General features: G+C 41.5%; 1 protein-coding gene across 2 annotated transcripts in view; it reads right to left on the bottom strand.

Annotated features, from left to right (window-relative positions):
- Nucleotides 1–19467, bottom strand: part of tnrc6c1 (trinucleotide repeat containing adaptor 6C1) — a 49363-nt gene that overhangs the window by 9541 nt on the left and 20355 nt on the right. The window contains exons 5-16 of one of the 2 annotated variants that reach the window (XM_055035045.1): nt 8354–10831; nt 5565–5759; nt 5081–5247; nt 4816–4893; nt 3290–3508; nt 3059–3208; nt 2751–2870; nt 2508–2591; nt 2141–2378; nt 1912–2064; nt 655–831; nt 375–524 (exon numbers count right to left, since the gene is read on the bottom strand). In XM_055035045.1, coding sequence (XP_054891020.1) covers nt 375–524; nt 655–831; nt 1912–2064; nt 2141–2378; nt 2508–2591; nt 2751–2870; nt 3059–3208; nt 3290–3508; nt 4816–4893; nt 5081–5247; nt 5565–5759; nt 8354–10831 — 4209 coding nt within the window. The remainder of the gene's footprint in view (nt 1–374; nt 525–654; nt 832–1911; nt 2065–2140; nt 2379–2507; nt 2592–2750; nt 2871–3058; nt 3209–3289; nt 3509–4815; nt 4894–5080; nt 5248–5564; nt 5760–8353; nt 10832–19467) is intronic. The other variant, XM_055035046.1, reaches the window with a different exon arrangement.

Below are 19467 nucleotides of genomic sequence, written 5' to 3'. Positions count from 1 at the left end.
AGCCGATGTCAGCAACACAAACAGAAAGACAAACACAAAGAAAAAGTAGCAAAGAGAGAAAATGGTATAAATAATAAAAAAAAGAAAAAAATGGTGATCAGAGAAGCGACAACTTGCAAGTGACAATGGATAAAGCAGAAGTTAAAAGTAAGAAAATGAAGAACACAAAAGAGAAGAAGCAGGATTTCTGAAAGCAACCGCTGAATGCAATGTTTTTGTTTCTGCTCGACACGTATTAACACCTATTAAAAATATTGCAGAAACACCCAAAGAAGTGGCCTCAGACTGGGACAAAAACATTTTTCAAACTTTCGTGAAGATATTTTTATTTGTATTATTTATACTTCAAGAACCACCTTGACCTTTGGTCTTACCTCCACTTCTGTCCCGGAGCAGGTAACGGTTGACATCTTGGATGTTGGTGTTGATCGTAGGTCCACTGGGGACGCTGCCTGGAGTCACATTGGGGTCGGTTTCAGGGTCGATGTTCTGCAGACCCTTCCAGGGTACACCAGGACAAAACTCTGAAGCATACAGCAAAAGAAATGAGCACAAAAACAAACATTTGCAATTACTTTTCATGCTTATTAAGCAAGAAGCTTCCAAACTGACATGGAATATAAAATGGCGTCGTTTCCACAAGCTGTTACCAACCTGGAGGCCAGTTGATATTGGTTCCGTTGGCCATCTTGTCGCTGCTGTTCTTGCCCTGACCCCAGCTCTCTGGAGGAACCAAGGGGCTGGTCGGAGACTCTGAACTTGATATCAGGTTGTAGGGGTTGTAGGAGTCGTCTATCTGAGGAGGCTTTCCAGGTGGGCCGAGGTTGGCACCTGAGAAATGTATAAAGGTACCATGTGACAAATTTAGAGAATGAAATATAAGAAACTGAAACGTTTTGGGATTGTTCCTGCCAGGGCAAATAATAATGTATGTGTACCTATGCTTTCAAAATCAAAAACAGATTATATTTTAACAATATTTGAAATATTAACTTAAAAATACCAGAATTTAATTGCAGACTTACAACTTGATTTGTGTTATAGGACGGTAAAGAATCAACAAGCTTATATGAGCTTTACTTTAGAGAGTAAGACCTATTTTTTATTTTTTTTTACAGTTTATATACTTTCTACCAACTAAAATGACTTGCTTGAATTATAATGGAGATTTGAATTTACCCAATTTGGAAAATATCACCTAAAACATTAAATAAATACATTTAATGTTTGTTCCGTTGTTATATTTTGAAGATCTTTTTTTTTTCCTCTTTGTAAATTGATAAAAATAGAACATTATTTTGCCTTTTTCCTAGCCTTTTGATTTTCTTCCTCTGGGCAAATCTTAGTAAGTCAAAAAAATATATATTTTATCGACATAAACTGTGCTTAATTTGATAGTTATATTAAATTAACACCAGCAGATGTCACTACTGGTATTCCAAATACTCTCACCAAATTAACACCAAGGTCAAAACTTGTTTTACTTTGAGTTAAAATACAAATTTCACAGACATAAATATTCTTTACTAAGACAGGTAAGACTTACAGTGTTTAGCTCAAAATTCAAACCAATATTCAACGTAATCTTGAATTTACTTTTGCAGAAAGTCCAGGTCAAAGTGAACATTTTGCAGAGTTTTCACTGTCTTTCAACACTGTTTTTTCATTTAATTTTTGGTTTTAGTGGTCTTTATTTTACAGTAATCTGGCAGAGAGGGAAAGACATGCAGCAAAGAAACAGAGGACAGGAGTCGAACTCGGGATTGCGTTGAGGTCTGTAGCCTCTGTATACGTGGCGCCCGCTCTGACTGCTGCACCACACGGCGCCCAGAAACTAACTTGACAACAAATACACCTCTTTGAATTCATTACTAAAAACTTTCCCAAAACGGCTCCCCGTTCTCCTCTCACCATGTTTTCCCAGGTTGGGCTCAAGAGGAGACGAGTTTCCAGAAAGGCTTTCAATGGAGTTAGGGTGTGTCCACTGTGACAGCCGGGACTGCGGTAGCGGTGGGTCCTTCATAGGAAGGCTTCCCACATCAATACAGTTTGGATTCAGTCCAGCTGGAGGCACAAGAAGATCACATGAGCGATGCAGTAAAAAGCACAATTTCTCTTAAAATAACATTCAAACACTTACAGAGAGCGTAGGGGCTGTAGGTGTTGGGAGATGACTGCGGCTCTTTGGTCTGCAGGTCAGGTAGGACTGGAGTCTGCGGGTGACCTGGATATGAATCCAGGGAAGATTTGGCCCCACCAGGATGCAGACCAGAGTGAGATGGCTGCTGCTGTTGCTGCTGTTTCATTAGCAGAGCCTGGGCCAGCTGACGCTGGTGTTGTTGGATCTGCTGCTGCATGTTATTGATTGTACGTGCAACCTGGGATTAGGATGCAATAGAAACAACAGTTACAACTAACACAAGAATAGTGCAACATTTCCTCCCGCACGCAGAATTTTTCTGTGATTAGAAGTGGAGGAAAGAATATAAGCGCAGAGAAAATCTTACTTGCTGCTCTTGTTGTCGAATGGGGCCAGAAACATTGCGCTGTGCCTGCAACATTTGCTGTTGAATTTGTAAACGCTGGTATGCCTGTGGAGAAGGTGACAAAATTGTTAAAAATCTCTAAAGATTTTAAATATTTGACCCCATAATAACGAAGAACAGCTTGAAAGGAAGTCTTCAAGAAAGACTGAATAACACTCTGATATATCTAATAAAAGGTGAAGTAGATGAAGCTGAAAGTCTCACCAGTTGCAGCTGGTAAAGTTGATTCAGAAGGGTCATATGTTGAGGGTTTATTGGTGAGGTTAAAAGTGCAGGATTCAGACCAATGTTTTTTGCTGCAAACTGTAAGAGCTGTGCTTGAACCTGTGGCGGCACAATAGACATTCGAGACTCAATTAAACTGGGACGTTGGGATGTGGTAATGCTAAAAAGGCACCAGTACCAACTTTTAATATTTTCCTCGAAAAATCTTTATACTCAACCTACTATTTAGCTCATGTAGAGAGACGCTACATATAGGAGTAAATATTTTTTCCTCAGTGTAAGTATACCTGAGGGGAGAGAAACTGAGGCACTTGCGCACGTAGACTAGGCTGAGAGGAGCTGAGAGGCGGCACTGGTGGCTGAGGAGGCGGCTGCGGCTGCTGCATGGCCCGGGTTTGTGCTGCTCCACCACCACCAAACATTCCACTCTGCATCTGCTGGAAAAAAAAACAACACAGCCTGTCAGTGTAATCCCTAATTTCTTTCCACTAGAGTTACCATCAGATTTACACAATCACCTTATCAATGAAGGGCAGGCGAGGGTCTGTTGAGGGGTCTTTGGAGAGAAGTGAAGGCCGAGGGCAACTCATGGGCTTGTTGATGAGCCCGTTGTTGTAGTCGTGGCCGCCAGTCCCGATCCCACGCTTGTCGAGCTCTGTCTTCTTCTCCAGCAGGGCACTCATGGCCTGATCCAAGTTCATGTTGTTGCTCTTCAAAGCATCCTCTGCTGGATCCCTCTGGAAAAAAAAAAAACACAAACCATCAGTGCTGCAGCTGCGACACGACCACACGAACCACTTCAATGCCATAAGCACTGAAATGAAGCACACGCCGACACTGCGCTAAGCTGCGATTGTTTGCGCAAAAAAACATGTGACAAATGAGTGGTCGTGTCACTCTTGCAGTACATTGCAAATTTATTCACACTGGTTTCAATTTGTTTTTGCTACAACCACAAACCTTAATGTAATTGACTAGAATTGTAAGCAACAAACCGACAGAAAGGGCATGATTATGTTGTGGCAGAACTCCACAACGTGTTGTGATGCTCCAAACATCACAACATATAACATTTTGAAAGCACCACAACAGTAACATGTCTTCTAATTCATAAAAAGCATACAAATAAGAAGAAGTAAAAGAAACTTTCCTATTAATCCACCAGCATCCAGGTGTGGCTGAAGGATCCTGTTAATTGTGAACTGAATTTGTCCCCAGAATTAAGCACCTTTGCACTCAGAGAGGAAATATAAGTAAAAGACTCTGTGAAAAGGTAAAAATGGATACCTTTCACCAAAGTAGACTTCTAAATCCAAAATGGCTGCCATGCATTTGCAGCGTGTTTGAAGTGGTGCTTGGTAAACATCTCTACTATAAATCTGGCTGCATGTTTAGGCTCACTCCTGGTGAAGGTGAACCTCCCTCTCAGTCTCAATGAAAAGCATCACCACTGCATGTCATGTTTCAGAGTTTTTTTTTATTTATTTTGGTCTCATTTGATCAGAGCATCTTCTATATGTTTACTGTGTCTCAGAAAACTATAAAGAGGACTTCTTATGGCTTTCTTTCAGCAATGATTTTGTCTTCAGGCAGTCTTTCTTATAATAAAATGTTTCAGTGGTACATGACTAATAGCTGTCCTCTCAAGAGATTCTCCCATTTGAGGTACGGATCTTTGCTGCTACTTTAGCTGAGATTAAATTACACACATACTTCAGATCACTAACTGGTTTCTTAAAGCATTTAGTTGTGCTGGTTTTTATTTAGAAGCATAAGAAGAAGTGGAGCTGAATACAAATGCATGCCACAATTTTCAGATTCTTACTTGAAAAAGGCCATGTTTTTTCTTTAAGTTCAAAAGTATACACTACTTTTCATTGATCCATCATCTAAAATCCCTAATAAAATCCACTAATTTAATAGTTATAATGTCTCAAAATTCACATTTTTCAGGCTTATTTTATGTTTTGTTGAAATGTTGGGAGAGAAAAAACATTACACTTTGTGATGGCTTTAGAAAGTGAACCTAAATGATTCAACTCACAGGGAAGCCCATGTCTGTGAGCTGTTTGATGAGCTGTTTCATGATCCAGGCATCCTCCTGTTTCCCTGGGATCTTTACCTGAGGAAATACACGAACAGAAACTTATTAGCATATGAATGCTGTGTAATTGTGATAGTATAGAAGAGCATAAAAACAGATTTAGAGAGGATGTTTACTAGATGTTAAAAGAATAAAATAGGTTACTCTGAAAGAAACATTGTTCAATAGAAACATCCATAGTGAGTTTATAATAAGAGCTTCGTACTTTCTGTGGGCCTTTTTTGGATGCGTTGCCCCAGGAGTTACAAGAAGAGTTGCTCTCCTGGGAGGCTGTGCTGTTCCACATGTCTCCCTCCTCAGAGTCCCACTGACCCCCTGAAAGGCTGAGCTCTTCACCTCCTCCTCCCCATCCATCTTGCATAGGTTTGGAGGCTACAAAGTACACAAAAGAAGAAAAAAAAACCATAAAGTGTATTATAAGACACATTACATGTGTGAAATCTCTTGCAAAACAAAATGCATTGGTAGAATTTAATAGTACGGTAGTAGCATTATCAGTGAAGAATAATAGCCACTAGGGGTCACTGTAGCTCAATGTGTAGAATCTAAAGGGCTGCAACCCTGTCATATTGATGTCCTTGACTCATCACACAAAAAACTCTTGCTTTTCTTGCAATGACTCAGCAGAGGAGCAGATTATTCTTCAGAAATATTAAGTAGGATCAGATATGCAGCATTTTTATTTTTACCAGGTTTGCCGGGCGCTGCCGTCATCGCTGGGTTGCTCCTGCCGTAGTTGTCTGGGTTGCCATCTCCCCAGCCTCCGGCGCCTCCGCTCGGTTTGCCCCAAGCAGATGTGCCATTATCCACGCTGACTGGAGAGGGTGCCGCTTCTCCCCAAGAGCTCTCCGATTTTATGTGGGAGCTGGGAAGCTCTCCCCAACCTGGAGGTAGCACAAGAACAGCGGCTCGTCAATGTGAAAACCTCAAAGACAATTCGCATCCAGAAAACATCTTTTGCATCCGCAGAAATTTTAGTAGTTTTTGAGTATTTCTCATAAGTTTGAAAGTGTGGGTGATAAATGACACTTTTTTGGTAATAATTTTATATCAAATTATTTAGGAATGCACTAATATAAAAATGTAGGTATCAAATGTAGGTATTTACCAATATCATATATATTTTACTACCCTATTGACACCTTGAAAAAAAAAAAAACATCTCTGACTTCACCACTGCTTCTGTACTTCAATTAAACATCACCCACAGTCCTAGGCTGTCACTATCACATGACCAAACAAATAGCACATGACCAACCTCTTCCATACCCTATCCAGAAACAAACAGCAACAAGCTGACAATACATAACAGTTCTTACAATAAGTACAGTTTTACTTATCAGACCAGTAAAGATATGTAAAAAAAAAAAAACATCATTAATGTTAGTGCCTGTATATCATGTGTTGAAATGCACAGATTTTCCAGAGATGAGACTGGGACAGAAAAAGTGGAAAGAACAAAAACTTTTAATATCACTTGCGAGTGGAAAGCAACACAGGTAAAATTATAGCAAACTCTAGGTGTGTTCTGAGGAGGCTGAAACAATCACAGAATCAGGTACAGTTCCTTGGCGCACAGGAAGTGGGAGTCGTTTCAAATGTCCAATACCAAATTAGGACACATAACATAAACAGGGGTACTCTGAACCAAATAAACAGCCAGAGGGGGACGCGTCCTTTACCTAACTTCCTCCAAGGCCACTCAGATAAGTTGAGCATCTCATCCTGTTCCCATAGTGGGGGTGCGCTAACTATTTATCTCTTCCCTTCCCGGCCGCTGGCCTTGGTCTTCCCCTTTACCTACACAAAGGAGATCTGTTCTATAAGACTATGAGTTACTAGGTGCAGCTGGATATGAGAGAGAAGTACAAAAACAACTTATACGACTCAATATTTTATATATGTCTAGATGTAATCTTAAATATTGTAGATAATTAATTTTTGTTCCACACGTGCATTCCTAAAATTGTAGCAAGAGTATTTGAATCTGGGCAATGAGCTAAGCTAAATATCAGACTTTCATGTAAAGATTTAAAACTTCCAATTATTGAGTTAAAAGTCTTTATTGCAAACAGTTTTATCCAAATATTTGACAGAACCGTGTTTGGTTCTTGGGTCTGTCTGTTCGAGAAGTGGGGAGACAGACCCAGTAAAACTGTTTCACTGTTTACAGCTTAATTTCTATTAGCTGTTTGCTTTATTTAGTATTTTATGTGAAGCACTTAGTAAAATATGTTTTGAATAGTGCTCCAGGAAAAAAAAAACTTTACTTTCACAAGTATGTTTCAACAGGGTTAATTATTGTCTACTGGCTACCCCGTCTCGCTTTTGATCTATGCAAGTGCCTATATATATTATTTTTTCAGGGTTGCTGTATTTTAATGTTTTTTGTGCCTTACGACTCATAAGATAACTAAATTATCCCAAGGGGATCAACTCACTGGCGTGTAAAACAATATAAGGAACAACTGGTGCCTTTAAATCATTGTAGAAAAATGGGTTGTAAACAGTGTTTGACAAAACACAAACAAGTCTGTCAGACGTTTATCATATGTTTAGACAGTAGTGCCAGCTAGGCAGGCAGGGAGGGAGGTAGAAGACGGCCTGGCTGAGCAGGACTGTGGATAGAAGTAGGCAGGGTCCATTTAGGATCTGGCTCATTCCAGTGAGTTTTGGCATGAAAAGCACAGTGCTGCCACTATGCCTGCAGCAATGCCAGGCCCAACTTAGCTCTCCCTCTAGGAAAAGGTCAGGTCCTAAATGCTGCTCCAAAATTATAGTTAACATCCAACCTTCTGGTAGGACCTACCAGAAACTACTGTACACAGATCCAAAAGAGATACATTTTCTTAATTTAATCTGACACTTTGTGATGAACATAAAAGTTATTGTTCCTTATTTTTAATTCACTTCATGTTAAGAGATAAATAAAAATGCCTGGTATGACTTTTATTTACCAGCAGGAAAAGCAGGTATGTTCTAGCGAGGAACAGCAGGGGGCATCTGCCCTTACTAGCTGCCTGGGGGCTTGCGCCACCTACTTCAGCTCAATTACTGACAGATGGTGGCTTCCAAATAATCACTTCTGATCTGACTCAAACTGTTTGTGGTATATTTTCACATGGCATGATTGTAAACCCTTTTCCTGCATAGTCTCTGCCTGCCAAGGCCACCGCTGAAGTCATGTTCTCCATTGTGAGGAGCTGGCAGGATGACCAGAGTTACCAGAGGCTCGCTGATTAGGAGTAAATCCAAACGGTACAAACTGGGTCAAGATTTTACCTTAAGTGGATCAACAGATTGGAGCTTAAGGGTGCACTGTGCAAACTACCTGAGCAGCTTTTATGTTTGGCACTTCAAAGGGTGAAAAAGAAGAGATTTCAATTCTGGAATATTTCAGAACAAATACACTGACTTAGTGATTCCAGCCAGAATTCACTGCAGCAGATTGTAAAATGTTATCAATAGTTTATCTTACCTTGAGCTATCAGAGGACCCCTAATGTGAGGTGTTCCAGACTGGTGTTGCACTGAAGGATCTGCAGCCCCACTGGCAGGGCCTGGGTTTTGAGCGTTTTGGCTATGGTTCTGTAAAGGTGCAGGCGGCCCATGATAGGAGTGATTGTGAGCGTGGGGGTGGTTATTGCTAGGAGCTGGAGGGTTACTAACTCCTGTAGTAACTTTAGCCTGGACCGTCCCTGGGTTGTTCCTGTCCCACAGGTTGACTGCTTTATTGTAGTCACCGGGGTCACCCCAGGCAGAGGTCCCATCATCTATCTCCATCTTGCGACGGATTGAAGGCGGAGAGGGCTCTTCCCACCCTGTTGCTTCATTTGAGGGTTCTTTCTTACCACCACCCCACGATGCACCCTGCTTCACAGAGCCGGGACCACCCCAAGAGCCCATAGTCCCTCCTCCGCTGTTACTGCTGGGCCCATCCTGAGGCTTGCCCATCCAGCCTTGAGGAGGACCACATGGGCGCTGTGGTGCAGAGTCACCCCAGCTGCTGCTGTTTCCAGCTCCAGAACCTCCATGTCCTGACATTCCCCAATCTCGTTTGTTTTCTTTCCAGTTTCCTGATTCTCCTTTCCAGTCAGGGCCAGAGGAGCTCTTTTTACTCTCTTCTGGTTCTCCCCAGTCCCCAGTGTTATTGCTTCCTCCACTGCTGCCCCAAGAGTTGGATGTTTTGGGTTGCTCTCCCCAGCTCTGTGATGTTGACTTGCCTTGTGAATCATCCCAGCCAGATGATTTTTCCTCCCCCCAAGATTGAGCCCCGTTCTTGGGTATGCTGTTGGAAGGGCCTCCTGTTGGAGTGTTACCCCATCCACTATGCCCTACTGGGTGCTTTACATTGGTGGGTGTGTCTCCCCAACCGGAATTGGATGCATGTGAAGCAGCCATGCTTCCACCCCAACCAGAAGGTCCCTGTGAACCAGGCACATCATTTTTGTTACCAGAGTCAGGTCTCGGAGCGGGGCCCGTGTTAGTGTTTGAGGGTCCCTGGACATTGCTTGGAGCTGTAGGCCCAGAGCCCCATGAATCAGTGCCAGCGTCATTCTTGCGTTTAGAATCGTCCATGTCCCAGGTTGTGTGCTGTCGAACAGGAGTCTGACCCCAGCCGGTGTTGCACAGCACCCTGGGGTCCAGATCCTGGGCAGGCATCATAGGAACAGTTTTTTCTCTGGTTGGGCGATCTTTCTGTTGGGGATATCCTTCCATGCTGTCACTGCTCCCTTCACTGGCACCAGCTGTGCTCACAGCTCTGCTCCAAGTATTGGCTTGTGAGTCCTGGGGAGGAGAGCTGGGCGCATCCCAGCCTCCCTGGGCCTCTTCGCTATGCTGTTTCCCCCAGTCCCCACTGGACTGTTCACTCCAGCCTCCAGACTTTACAGTTCCACCTCCCACATTTCCCCAAGCGGAATCCCAGCCAGGTCCTTCCTTTGACGAAGTTGGCTTTGAATTGCCACCATTACCCCACAAAGAGTTGCCATCTTCTCCGTTGACCTGTGAACCCCCTGGTTGTCCCATAGAACCCAAGCCTACAGGTGAGCTGCCCCAACCAGACAAGTTTTGGATCGGGCTAGGAGGTTCTTGTTTTTTAGTCTGATTTGGTCCATCAGTTTTAAGGTTTTGAGGTTCAGAACTGAAAGACACATTCGTGGATGGAGTGAGGTGTGATTCATCAGAAGTCATTATGGTACCCCATGCGCTGCCAATCCCAGAAGACTTGCCGTTATTGTTGGCTCCAGAACAGGCACTGGTTTGGGCTGGTGGGGGGCCAGGAGTGTTACAGAGATTAGGTGTAGGTTGAGGAGATGAAATGGTGTTGGCTCCACCTGAGCTGCCTCCCCCTGTGCCTCCTCCATCATGCCCCAACACGGGCCATGCAGATGGGTTGGCATTAGGGTTTAGGTTCAAGTTAAAGTTGGTGGTGGAGGATGATGAAGAGGAACCCCAGGCCCTGCTGCTTCCTCCTACTGGGCTATCGCACTTTCCTTCATTACCCACTGAGGACTGAGGGGGGCAATGAGAAGGTCCTGGCCCAGATCCCCAACTGCGATTGGTTGCAACCTGGCTTGAGAGCATGCTGGTTCCAGTATGATTGACAGGGCTAGGCCCACTGTTGGCTTTGCTGTTAAGGTGGTTGGCAGCGAAGTGGCCTGTCTGACTATTGGCTCCTGTGGCCATACTCACTGCACTACAACTACTGCTTGAACTACTGCTGCTGGTGGTCAGGTGACCAGGGTCAGTGTCCAAAGGGCATCCTGCTGGAGAATCCTGGCTCTGACTGAGAGTAATAGAAGGCCAAGCCTCTGAGTCCTTCTGGTCAATTATCAGTTGATCCCAGCCACTGGGACTGGTGGAAGATGCAGCACTTGTGGCACTTCTGTTGGCTGGCAGGTGTCCCCAGATGGGGTTATCATACTGGGTTCCTTGGCCACTATGCGGGGGCAGTACTGTGCACATGAAGAGAGAAAAAGAACAAAACCCAATCAGAAATGAGGGCAGACAGACATGATTAAACAATTTCATAACATACACATAAGCAAGGCTAAAAAACAATGTAAGCATCTAATGATGTGTGAAATGCTTTAAAATATTTTTATTGCATTACAATAATTTCAAACAAAAAATTTAAAAATCAAATATTAAACTGGAATAAATTTATTCAGTATGAAACATGTTAATAAATAACTGGCTTCAACAAGTTCAACAGTGGCACAATTATTGGTATCCTCAGCATTTCCTTAAAGATGCATGTTATAAAAGAATTCATATTAAGTCATAGTTTGTATTTTGAATGGAAACTAAAGTAAAACAATATTTTCCAAAGCCTGATGTTGGACAGCGCAGCAAAGATTTGAATCTCAGGGGTTTTCATACCATCCATTAAATAATTTTCATGCCTGATTGTTTGGGAGGGATTCCAAGAATAGCCTTTCTTGTCCTACCGTGATAAACGTAAACATACAGAGCTCCCTACAATTTTAACTAGAAAAGCATAATTTAGTCAGATGAATCCAAGACAGAAATTTCAGTGGTCAATGCTCCAGTTGGGTCTGGTGTGAAACAAAAAGAGGAATACAAAAGCACTGGTAAGTTTGGTGGAAGATCTGTGATTTTGTGACTGTTTCTCTTCCAAAGACCCTAGAAATCATGTTAGACTGCTTGGCATAATAAACTAGTGTTTTTAAGTAGGATAATGTTTCAAGACGTATAGCCAAATCGATACAGATATTGATCACCATAGCTAAATTCAACCTCCTTGCAGGGCCATTAGAGACTGCAGACATATAACTTGTTAAAAACCTGAGATGAAAACAACATAAGTGAAGATTAAAAAGACTCTGAGTCTGGACAAGAGAGATTGTGCAACAAAAAAATAAGAAGAATGATCACACAACACTATATATATTCTCAAACTTTATGAAACTTCATTCATTAAGAAGGGGTTGATCAATGTCCTGACGGTTGATCACCGATCGCCAAGTACCGTGCCATCCAATATTTCAACGTCCGAGTTTTCACTGTTTGTAAAGTTATCCAAACCCTTTGTGACAACAAAAACCTACTGGTCGAAATGGAAACCACCTAGATTAAAATCTGTTGATCAACAAGGACTGTTACAATCCAAGTGTTGAGCAATTCTAGAGAATCATTTTCAAACATATGTTTTACTGCAAGTTACAGTGCATTAGTCACATATTTATGTCAACGTCAGATTTGCAGATTTTATTTCAAAGTAAAGTTGATCACGGTGCAAGCTGGACATTGTAGGTTTTTTTAGTGTTACACACTTTGCCACAGAACAGCTTTTATATTTGAACACCAGGACAGATGCATTCACGGATGAGTTCCTAGAGCTTGTCTTATCTCTAGCTTAATAACTTCAAACTGCAACAAACATGACCATTACTTAGCATGAAGCATGACTACTTTGTTGCCTTGGAACAATATCAACCCCTGTCTTTTTATTTGCCTTTACCCCTCTGCAAAACAAAGTCAAGCTTTTACCATTACAAAACATCAGGGACTATGATTATGAAGGTAGTGCAGCATTACTGCATGATTACAGCTGTTCCTCATGCTGCATTGGTTCTTGTTTACACACCCCCTCACATGTACACATAGTTTGCATGCAAATACGGCAACTATGTCACAACAACATGAGAGAAGTGACAATATATGTGTGGCACCTCCTGTTTTCAAGCTTACCACAATGCTCGCCACTACATAAAAGGGAGAGAGGATATGGTGAGAGAGCAGGGAGGAGGGAAACAGGGCACTGTGTTTCTGACACCCAGCGCTGTCGTTCTGTAGCGTCTCTCTCTGCTGTAAAGTGCAGGACCGCCATTTTCTCAGTACTGAATGAGAGCCAAAAAGCCTCTGATCTACTGTCTGCAGCTCCACTACTGCTTCGAAAACACACATCTCACTCGCAATGACAAACGCAACACGCAGCAACTCAACACTGCACACTCGAAATGCACTGTCGCTGCAGCTGAAATGGTAAAAAGTAGTCATTCAGACTGTACGTAGATACAAGCTGCCAAAACAACGGAGAAGAGACGGACAGAAGAGAAAAACACAGACAGAGAGAGAGAGGGGAAAAAAAAGAGGACAGACAGCAGTAAAATACCTGTGGAGAGGTGCCTTCCAACCATCCTGCAAAGAGCTAGGTTTTGTGCAACGCAGCGACCATCCTTGTCTCAATATGTCTGCTCGGCTCGCCAAGCTTCTGAGGCTCATTTCTGAAATGCTGCCAAGAAGTTGCACAGCTCTTGCGCGGCATGAAACAACCCCCATCCCACCTCCTCCACACCTTCCCTCCTCCCTCACCCGTCTCGCTACATCCCTCCCACCAACACAGCTTTGGCTGGGTCTGTCCTCTTCTATTGACTCCCTCTGGCTTTATTTATATCGCGTTCTATTCCTGTCCTGACGGAGGATATTCTCCCTTTCTGGAAAAGCAATGAAACATGACTGGTTGGGGGAGGGAGAGGGATTGTTGGAGAGGAACGGGTTAGACTTTCATAAAGTACTCTCAATCAAGTAAAAAAACAAAGAAAAAACATACAAGAGGACACTTGTACCTCTCCAGGCTTCCCCTCATATCTTTCATCCATTCAACACTGTCAGTGACTAAATATTTGGCTCGGTCTGCAATTAGCACTGTCGTCCACAATGGAAAGCCTCTTGTACAGCAGCAGGCAAATGACAGCAAGTGAAACCTCTTAAAAGGCCACTCTGCATTCGGGAGTTTTGTTTTCTTGCATTTGCACATGCTTGCTTATGGAAAAACATACATCAAACATGAACTGAGGCTACACTGAGATTTTAAAAGAAAATAAAAAAAATCTGCTTTACTATGATGTAATCTCTACTTAACTCACAGTAACGTTTTGGATAGCTGCGAGCAGATTACAAATAAGGCACTAGAGCTGCAAAAATAAGAGAAGTGCTAAAAAATGGGTGGTGTGGACAGGAGGACGACATGCAGGCTGGTAAAAGAAGGAGAGCAGGGGGCCACTGGATCAACGCTGCTATTGTTTACAAATTATCCTGGCATCCTCACAACACAACAATAAGTCAATGTTTGTTGGAAAACAGGGTCCTATTATGGCTGTGGTTCCACCCCTTCTCCTGTGCACTATGGATCTGGACCTGATCAGATTCTGGACCCATGGTCAGTCTGTTCTGTTTTGATTGGGTCATGTATTTAGGATCATTTTCTATCTGAAACACTGATACCTCATTGTGAGTGTTTTGTTTTTTTTTGGTAAAATCAAAATTATTTTTTTCTTTAGCTGTCCTGATATTTCAAGAGATTGTGATACCATGCACTCTAAGAAGATCTTAGGATATTTGGGGGACTTAACAGTGGGCATCATCACCTCTTCGCTGCTTTTTTCCATATCATCCTCAATGTTCATAACTTCCAGATAAATGGAGATCGCCCAACAGGCTTGTTATTTAGACAGTTTAAATTACTGCTGTAATTATTACTATAGATAAATTGAGTTGAGAAGCTATTTTGTTATTAGACATTCCCTGAAGTCTGATGACAACATATTGCTTACTTGAAATGTATGTTTTCTTGTTTTTTTTCCTCCCATTTTTGGTTGTAGCTAAAAGATGCAGGGCTTTTTGTTGTGTTTTATTTACAAAAATAAAACAAAAAGTAGAAATTACAAAAATGCCTTAGCTACGTTTATTTTACATGACTTTTATCCAATAGGCAGCGATAATTGCACTGATTTATACTTTTTAGAATAATCTTAAAGAATTGCTCTCCAGGACTGTTTTGGCTGAAATGTTCACAAAATATATGGTGGGAGGGAGAATGTTAGTTGAGTATGACAGAAAAGGCTGCAAGATTAAAAAACGAAAGCCAGAGATAGATGTTTGGAAATAATCTAGAGGGAAAGTATGGGCCTCAGCTGTACAGTTCCTGGCTTAATGAAGTCCCCGAAGGGCAGAGAGACTGGATGGTACAGAGCTGACAATGCATGCTGCCTGCCAGATGAACATCCTCCTAGATGGGAACATACAGAACTCCCCCCAAAAACTGTACTGCCTCTTTGTCCGATGATTAGAAAGTTCACATTGTGCTGATGGTCAATCAAAATGTGACCTTTTAAGAATGGCTTGATTTGGTCGTAAAGCAACATCACGACACACAAGTGACTCACTGAAATATGAAGTATAACAGCTTACATGCATGAATGAGTTAAAATTACTATTGCGGTTGAGGTTGGGAGCCATAAAGTGAAGCTCATATTTAACACTAAATTGCTGCTGCAGTGCTTTGAAGCGGGCACATATTGCATGCTACAGGCTAACCTGTTACAATTTACCATTAAAATTGAAGGCAGTACAACAGCGACTTTATCAAAATACAGTTCCTTAAATGAGTACTTATATTAGACTAATTCATTCAAAACAAAGTATTGTATAACTGAATACTTAAAGAGAAGGCAAACTGCAATTTACAGGTCTTACAACAGATTCTGAATTTGATTTACGTCTAGACTTTGATGGCTCACATGAAAATAATTTGATATAAACCATTATATTATAGTGTTAGTTGTATGTTTAAGGTCCTCTGTCCAGGTTTCAAGTCTTTTGCAGGTTTTACAAAACTGCTACCAACTTAAAAAGAGGAAGAGTATAAATGTATGCTCTTTTTATATTTTTATTTGCAAAGAATGTGAAAATACTGTGTGCTTTTCTTTCCACTTCCCAATGAGAAGCAATTTTTAATTTAAGGATTTCATTAAAATGTGTGTTTTGAATGTGGCAAAGTTTAATAAAAAATCCTACCCATTCTTTAGAGAAGAAATATTTCTATGTGTTCAGTTTCAGTACATTTAGTTTGACATTAATAGAGTCTCATCATAACATTGAGAAAAATACAGAGGATAACAGAAGGATACGCTGTGCCATGAAGAAACTACACAACTCAGACATCTGTACTTCATGTTCTCTCTGTATTCTTTCTCTCCTCAAGGCCCGTCCTCAGCATTCAAGTTTAAAATTAGCTCTCTTTTATACCTCCTCAAAATTAAAGTGCCCAGGGACATGGATTGTTGGCTATCCAAAAAAAAGGCAACATTGGAAAAAAATCTAGAATCACAGGGAGATTGGCATAATATGGAATGTGTGGTGTGACTAATAATGCCCACCCTCAGGCCAACTAGAAAATGCGCGAGTTTTTATTTTATTTTTTTTATAGACTGGAGACGGAGGAGGAGAACGCGTGCGTCAGAGACGACCGAGCTTCGCAGACAAAGTCAGGGGAGGAAAAAGCAGCGAGAAAGTCAGCCAACATAGAAAAACAGAAAGCGCGAGTGTCGAACATTTGTGGTTAACACAGAGCTGATGTTTAATCACATCACAAGACATCCCAGACCTCTTTGAGGGTATTCCCAAGGCTCTTTCACGGCATGATCAGCAGACTTAAGGAGTACATCAAGTCTATCGTGCATGTACCCTCTTCTCCAGCAGACAAGCTATTAACACATTAGCGGCACAGCTCTTGTACACATCGAGGCATGTTTACACTGAGAAGTCTTTTTGTTGTTCTGTTGTATCGGCAGCTCCCCGCTGGTATATAAAAGTCGTTAATTATTTTACAAGCTATAAACAAAAGCGTTTTACAAATGCAAAGGCGGTTAGCTGTAAATCCTTTCAGCAACGCCACAAACGCGTCAAGACAAGAGCTGAGAGTTAAACAAAGCCAGTCAAAGTGAAGCTGCGAACACATAGGTTGCTTCACTGCTAAACAAAGACAATGAGAGAAACATTTTCTCATGTCACTTTTGAAAGAGAACCAAATTTGAATTTGCTGGTAACAGAGAAGACCGCATCATGGACAGCAGGGCATCTGGACATTGACTCAAGGTCTTGGTCACCTGGTGGAAGCAACATCACAACACACAAGTCACTTCCTGAAATATGAAGTCATTTCTTGTGACAACATCTCTGATCATTGCTAAAAATAACAAGCATCCCCATAGAATGTTGTTGATAGAGCTGTTGTGGTCAATGCCCAACAAAGCATCTTCCAAGTCGGTCAAACACTATAAAACATCTGATTCACACCGAGCCAATAATTCAGAGTTCAACTAACATGCGAAAGGAAATGACTTCACTGCAAAACACAGAAGAAATAGAAGAAACTAAATTTCTTTGTGTCTTAAAATTAAAAGGGCAAATTTAACATCTAAAATCCTTAGAATGAAATGTAATTATCAAGCAAAAACACCAAGACTCCACTGTTTACAGGCCTTCACACCAGATTAATACTCTGACACACAAGTCCCTCTGATCTAGGAGGGAAGGAAATGTTTGTGTTGTTTTTGCATATAAATACACAAGAAACATTTCTCAGATTGGGTTTTTAAGACATTCACATGTAGCCGGAAAATGAAATACAGAGTCAGGCAGATGGAGAGAAAAGTGGAAAGAAGGGCAATGAATGGAGCCAGTGTGTTCCTACTGTTAAATATCACCACTAGATCAAAGAGAGGAGGGGACAATCTTTCTCTCTGCTGTGTGACCAGGATATGACTAAGACAGTATTTACCTGTAGGGCTAACGCTGCATATTCAGCTTATAAGACTGATTCAGGACGAGCAGTGGAAACGGACAGAGTTAGGCTCATTGAAATCTGTTTTACTGGGAGAGAAGCTCCTCACAGTCGGTCTTTAGTCAGGAACGTAGACTTCTCTCGATCCCAATGCAACATGTCGGTTCAAAGACACACAGAGAGCAAAAGCAGAGCTGAGCTGGGCTGCCAGAGAGGGGTGGAGAGAAGCAGCAGCTTTTACCGTAAGCTATGAGTCACTTCAGCCCACAGACCTGGACCTCTGCCACTCTGGCTCTCTACTTCTTTCTCTGCTTCCCTCGGTCTCACCGAGGCAGCAGGCCAAGTCGCTCGTTCCGTATCGCTCCTCCTCCCAAACAGGAAACACTGAAGCTCAGAGCACAGTACGAGGGTGTTAATCAGAGGAAGATGGAGGAGGGGAGAGAGTCGACAAGAGGGTAAACATATCATCGCCATGAAAGTAAATCTGCATTCACACAATCAGAGGAGGAGCTGAGTGATGCCCTGAGACAGTTATAGAGAATTAAACTGCATCACTCACATGACGCAAAAGGCCCTGAAGGCTCTTCATCAACACCAGATAATTATTGGTAAATAATTGACTATTATCACTTGGAAAAGCATGAAAGCAACAGGAAGGAAAGCACACAGAGAGAAAAAAATAGCCAGCTGTGTTTACTTTTCATCTACCTCAATCCCCGTTTCTAAATCCCAGCCTGGCAAAGTGAGGAATAAACAGTGGCCAGCAGCACCTGTGATCCAAATGTTTCTGCAGAGTTTAACAAGAACAAACCCAGAGGCAGAGTGGTAAACAAAACTAAAACATAACACATGGCACAGCAGATGCAGTCCAAGAAAAAAAAACCCAGAAAAGCTAAATAGAAAGGGACCACATATCAATAGTCACTGTCAAAATGTGGAGAGTTCAATCTAAGGTACAAAAATGAATCATCAGGGAAAGAAATTAGCACAAACTACTGTCAAAATGCCAGTAAATAAATGAAGTCGCAGGTAAAAGTTAATAAAGTCACATTGTCTGCACTGAAATATTTTGCTCTGCTGTTAGAATATCTGTTGCTCAGATATTTTGCAGTAATGTATCTGAGCAATGGCCAGACTGCTGCTAATTCCACTGCCAGTGGAAGAGGAACAAACTCATAAAGTGGCAATTAATGTGACCAACTCAGATGAGGCTCCGCTGCAGACCAACAGCCATCTGGGAGACACCTGCGTACAGCCGTGCTATGACGCTAGATATTGATTATGACATTCAAAACAAAGCACTTAGTTTACAAAAGAGGAAAATAACTCTCAGTTTGATGTTTATCCACAAATGACAGACAAGAACCACAAAAAACAAACGCGCTATGATGCCAAACCATCAAAAGAAAGCGGAGGGAAGCTAGCATTCGCCTGCTATTTTCTCAAACTTTTCACTATGCACAGTACCTCAACACTGCAAGATGTGAATTTACTGAAGATGTTTTGCAGGCTTAAGAGTTAGATAGTTGCTTAGAAATAAATAAAAAAACTGAAAGCTTTTTATTGGAAATTTAATGTAGCTTTCAAAAACCCAGCTTGGAGCAGAGAACACTGTCAAGAGGAGCAGAAAATCTCTCACTGTCTTCAGCTAATGAAATGTGTGAACTTAAGTTCACATATATGTAAAACACAAATCTTTCATAGTATAAATGCATACTATTTAAAAAATGCTTACAAATTTCTGACAGATTTTAAGAAGCTTTAAAAGAACACTCAATTAATTCTCTTAAATTTGTGTGATTTAGCTATAAATCTGTTGAAATTTTACTCATGTGATTCTAGAAATCTTTCAGATGTAACAGTGCTAATTATTTTAAAAAGAACAAAAAAAAAAATCTCTTACAAAATATTTTAGAAGATTTTATATTTCTGCTCTTACCACATTAAAAATAGATGACCATGAAATCTGCTTAATTTGCTTAATTTTTTTTTTGTATCCCA

The sequence above is a fragment of the Poeciliopsis prolifica genome, unplaced genomic scaffold (assembly GCF_027474105.1).
Source record: "Poeciliopsis prolifica strain line A6 unplaced genomic scaffold, Auburn_PproV2 SCAFFOLD010, whole genome shotgun sequence".
Lineage (NCBI taxonomy): Eukaryota > Metazoa > Chordata > Actinopteri > Cyprinodontiformes > Poeciliidae > Poeciliopsis > Poeciliopsis prolifica.
This window is presented reverse-complemented; position numbering and strand designations above follow the sequence as displayed.